Genomic DNA, 4996 nt, shown 5'->3' with positions numbered 1-4996 from the left:
GGCTAGTCGCATCAAAACAACGCGGAACTGTTCGTTTTTGAGGGGGTTGACTCTAAATCTATGGGTTGACTCGACATATGTTGTTCATCTAAGGCTACCAGGATGATGTTGCAACCCAATATATCCACTACTTGCTTCGTTTAATACAACTGACTGCATATTTACACGTGAAATGAGCTTTTTCTGAAGTCGGTGGTGGTCCTATCCATACGCTCTGAGATCTGCAGTGGTGCGCACGCGCCGAAGATCCACCGCTGCGGTCACCTGCCCCTGGAGCTGCAGACGCGACCTACATTCAGTCAGTTGTGGCCCAATTACACTGCACAAAAGCTACACTTCACCTGTCCAGGGACAGGACAGCGACTGGTGTGCACGGCAGGTAAAGACCAATTTACGAGTCCGTCGGTTTTATTTGACCAAAAGTGCGAGACGCTGCCAATGCTGTCAGTGACAGTGTGCAACCAATCATCAATCAGCGCATGTCCGTTTCGACACTGTCTGTTAGCCACCTAGCATGCTAATCAGTCGAAGACTGTTCGTTCTGGCACGCTGTCATCACGTCTATCATTTTGTAAGTCATTCATTGATTCACGCCAAACGTAAATCTAACTTGAGTGTTACCGAACGGGCCCCAATGACGAGCACTGTTGAGCTAGCTGTGTTGGCCAAACAACCCAGTGTTTTAGTGTGTACCTAAGCTAAGCACGCTAGCCCGCGGTGACAGGTTGATCTTTAACTCGTACAACAATTGGCTAATGTAGCTTCGTTTGCTTGTTCTAACTGTGGTCAGGGCGTAGTGTCTGTACGAGTCCACTGGCTGACAGCAAGCTAGTGCAGCAAGCGTGACACGACACGCTACAGACGGAGCTCAGCAGAAGCAGCAGCCCAAAGGGCGTGTTCGCCAAATGTGAAGTTATAGAAAATCAACGGACTATACAAAGAGGAAGTTGTCCTCTGCCCTGTTGTTACTGGTGTCAATATCAACAATGTGCTCATTATCCATAATGATTAAACGCTTCCCTCCTTCATTCAAACAGTGGTGAAATCCGTATCCAGACATTTCCTGTCCCTTGCAGACAGTACAAGGAACAACACCAACAGAACTACCAGCACTACCGTGCACTCGATAACCCAAAGTGAACTAAGTCATTCGCTCTGACTCTGTTAAAACTGTGGATTAACCTGTAAGTTTCAGAGGTCAGAGTGTTTATGTTGCACACATAAGGAGTTCAAATTGTAACAGTGTAGTAATATTCTTTTGATCTGTGTTTGCTTCAAAAAGTGTCCTGCAAAGTCATTAATGTAGTCTGATAAATGTTGTATAGTTAAGTACTTTTCTCTGAAATGTCAAATTTAAAAGGAGTTGAGTCTCTTAACTTGTATCTAAAGTACCGGTACATTACCATAACATATGTACTTTACTTTAAACGTGGGCACTTTTTAAATTCCATGACAGGCTCATACACATCAGAAGTATTGTGGCATTCAGGTTTGTCATACCTGAAACTGTTTGTAAGAATTCCTTGAATGGTATTTTGGTTCACGTGCTGTGACCTCTAATGACTTGACCTCACAGATTGGCACTAGTGTCTCTTCCCTGCTTTATATTTAGAAAACTCACAGAGTGCTTGTTTTATGTACCAAAGCAAGATTCTTGCTTTCATCTTAGCAGAGATTTGTTATTGAGATTTGTTGTTGCTATTGTATGTGACAGTCTGTGCCACTAGCTTATTTCTTACTCATACTACTAAAAAGAAAAATGACATTAAACACTCAATGATAACGTCAAACACTTTTTGCCTTGTCATGTACATTGAATGAATAAAGCAGGTGTCTTCTGCCACCCATAGCTGTACCCTCCTACCTCATGACATAGCTGACATTTATCAGTATGTTAAGTTGTGTAACATCTTTTATCTGTTGCCAGATAGGGCAGTCTGGTTGTACACGTTTAAGGTGGGTAGCTGAGGTTAAACAGTTCAGTCTGCTTGTGCAAGACTGAACTTTTTAATCTAGACTGGCCAGTATTTTAATACATTTTGTGTGTGTGTGTGTGTGTGTGTGTGTGTGTGTGTGTGTGTGTGTGTGTGTGTGTGTGTGTGTGTGTGTGTGTGTGTGTGTGTGTGTGTGTGTGTGTGTGTGTGTGTGTGTGTGTGTGTGTGTGTGTGTGTGTGTGTGTGTGGTTATGCCTGTTTATATGTATTCCAGTATTTGGAATATGTGAAACAGTTTGTAAGCGTGTGTTGTGCTTTACAAATAGATTATTAATACTGTTGTGATATTTTCTCACTCTGTTTTGCAGAAGAGTGTGGTGCTGATGTGATGCTGGAGGATCAGGCTGTGGTGCATTGAGCCTCCCATGGCTGTAAGCACCATGGACTCTGAGTCAACCCGAACACCTCAGCCCCAGGCTGCCCTGACTAAAGGAGGCCACGCCCTGCTACCACCTGGGGCTTTGAGTGCCAGACTGGGCACTCAAGGGAAGCACTATGTCTGTGGATCTATTGCAGCTTTTACCAATATCGTGGTGACCTTCCCCATCCAGAAGGTGCTGTTCCGCCAACAGCTGCACGGTGTGTTGGCCTCTGAGGCAGTCCGGCAGCTCCAGAGGGATGGGTTGAGGAATCTTTACCGGGGCCTGTTGCCCCCACTGCTTCAGAAGAGCACTACAGTGGCCATCATGTTTGGCCTGTACGAGGACTTCTCTAGAGTCTTATTGAACAAGGCTGATGGCAGTGGCGTGCCAGATCTGGTCACGCGAAGTTTTGCTGCAGCATTGGCAGGAACTGCCGAGGCCTTCCTGACACCATTTGAGCGAGTGCAGACTCTCCTACAAGACCATCGGCACTACGGCCGCTTCAACAACACAGCCCACACCTTCCGAACACTTCTGACTGAGTATGGTGTCAGAGAGTGCTACCGTGGCCTCGTGCCTATACTCCTCCGTAATGGCCCTAGCAATGTGCTCTTCTTTGGGCTTCGGGGGCCAATTAAAGAGCAGCTCCCAGAAGCCACTACTTGGGCAGGTCACTTGGTGATTGATTTTGTGTGTGGAGGGGTGTTGGGGGCAGCCCTCGGCATTATGTTCTATCCATTAAATGTGGTCAAGTCCCGGGCTCAGTCTCAGGTTGGTGGAGCCTTCCAGCCAAGCAGCAAGGTGCTGCTGACAGTGTGGAGAGAGAGGGGTGGCAGCTTGGCGATGCTCTTCAGAGGGGCCCACCTCAATTACCACAGATCCCTCCTCTCCTGGGGGATCATCAATGCCACCTATGAGCTGCTGCTGAAGGTCATGTGAGAGGGGAAATGAAGATCACAAAAGAATGAAAGATAAAATGTTTAAAGGGAAATACCTGTATGGAGTAATCGATCCAGTTTGTCAAGAAAAAAAAGTTCATCCTATGCACTTGCTTTCTGGCAGTGTCTCTGGGACATTGGAGTTTCCATGGCTGAAAGACAGCAATGATGTTGCACTTCTGACAGGGGCCAACAGTCAGTGTGAGATAACCACCTGCCATTGTGACCATTTACTGAGTATTAACAACAAAACACACTGCCGCCTGTACAAAACGTGCCAGGGTCCAATTGAAATGCCCCTGTTTGCTCTTGTGTTCAAAAAATGTAGTGGAGCAAACTCAGCTTCTGTACTTTTTTCCCCACTGTTTTCAAGCAAATGTTCCTAAATTGTAAGTGGAGCTGTTTTCTTTCTATGTGCTGTGTGCTGTGGTGTCTCTTGAGCGCTTTGTCTATGAAGCTGAATTCTGCCTCTCAACTCAAACACGTTTGTGCTTGTGGCCATTGAAAACCATTGAACTATTGTCAGAATAAACTTTTTTTTTTTGTCTCTCGATGACCTCCGAAAGCTAAGAAAGAATTGAAAATGACTATCATTGATGGACATGTTGGAAAAACTGTCCAGCAGACACAGAAAGGCCATTTTAAACCATTTGTTCTTTCACACATACTCATCATCTATGTGAGACGTTTAGTCAAACACTGTCTTGATTAAGTTTCTGGTGTGATATTTGTAATTTGAGTTTTGTCAAGCTCCCATTGATTCATATGTCAGTTGTTTTGAAATGTATTGGAAGAGAGAAAAATAATATAATAACAAATAATCCCAAATCAATTTTCTTTTAAACAAAACCTTTTCAGCTTCAGAGAAATGTTTGATTATTGACTATAAAACAAAGAACTCCTCAATATTTGTTTCCATTTTCTTTAATGTCACTTGTTTTATAAATGTATCTCTCTCCTTTTTATATTTCCTCCTCTCACGCTTGTGCTCCTCTCTGTCAGTAACATCTGTTGACATAATGGGCTCAGATTTCAAGCTCGAGTAGATGTAGTCACCACGTGGCAGCTCTCCCTGGGTATGACAGCCCGAAGAGGAAAGGCATGCTGCTCGGACACTGAGGGAGACTGAACAGTAATGGTGCCGAGAGAAGACTGGGACAGAGGGTAATGTTCAGTGGCACAAAAGGCTCAAGCTGCCATGAAAATGCATCACTTGGCCTATTTCTTCAATTCTTTACATTTCTTCCATTTACAATCAACCGTGTTTCATCGGATGTTTTCGTCTTGAAAACTGCAACTTTGTGTTCGTCTAGGTTTTGAAAGCGGGGGACCCTCCCTGATACTGAATTATACTGTTTATAATTATCACTTTCTGTGAAGCACAAGACTCTATAAGATTGTCAAAAGAATAATCACAACCAAATGAAATGTTCCAATAATCAATCTATTAAAAATGTTGGCAGTGAATACGATTGCGATGTGAGTGTGTATGTGGACTAATTTGTCAACTTTCATATTTTTTAATGGAAAAAGTGCAATGGTGACAGGATGTTTTACTTATGTAACAGGCGCCACACATCATGAAACTGAATGGCTTCTGTGTCTTGTGACCACTGTGCCAGTTCTCACAGTGAGTCATACTTTGTTATACTATGTCTCATCTGTCACCTTTGCCCAAATATGCACTGTAATCAATCGCCGT

General features: G+C 44.0%; 1 protein-coding gene across 3 annotated transcripts; it reads left to right on the top strand.

The window, feature by feature from the left end:
• Positions 1–86: 86 nt before the first annotated feature.
• On the top strand, positions 87–4761 carry slc25a51b (solute carrier family 25 member 51b). 3 transcript variants are annotated; one of them, XM_035650011.2, is made up of 2 exons: positions 87–379; positions 2303–4761. In XM_035650011.2, exon 2 carries the CDS (start codon positions 2360–2362, stop codon positions 3293–3295), a length of 936 nt encoding a protein of 311 aa, XP_035505904.1. In that variant the 5' UTR covers positions 87–379; positions 2303–2359; the 3' UTR covers positions 3296–4761. The 3 variants fall into 3 exon arrangements, with proteins under 3 accessions (XP_035505904.1, XP_035505905.1, XP_035505906.1); XM_035650012.2 differs by lacking the exon at positions 87–379 and adding an exon at positions 421–571; XM_035650013.2 differs by lacking the exon at positions 87–379 and adding an exon at positions 1039–1184.
• The last annotated feature ends 235 nt before the right edge of the window (positions 4762–4996 follow it).

This window comes from Scophthalmus maximus, chromosome 9 (assembly GCF_022379125.1).
Source record: "Scophthalmus maximus strain ysfricsl-2021 chromosome 9, ASM2237912v1, whole genome shotgun sequence".
NCBI classification, from domain to species: Eukaryota; Metazoa; Chordata; class Actinopteri; order Pleuronectiformes; family Scophthalmidae; genus Scophthalmus; species Scophthalmus maximus.
Note: the sequence above shows the minus strand (reverse complement) of the source record. Positions and strands in the feature narration are given on the sequence as shown.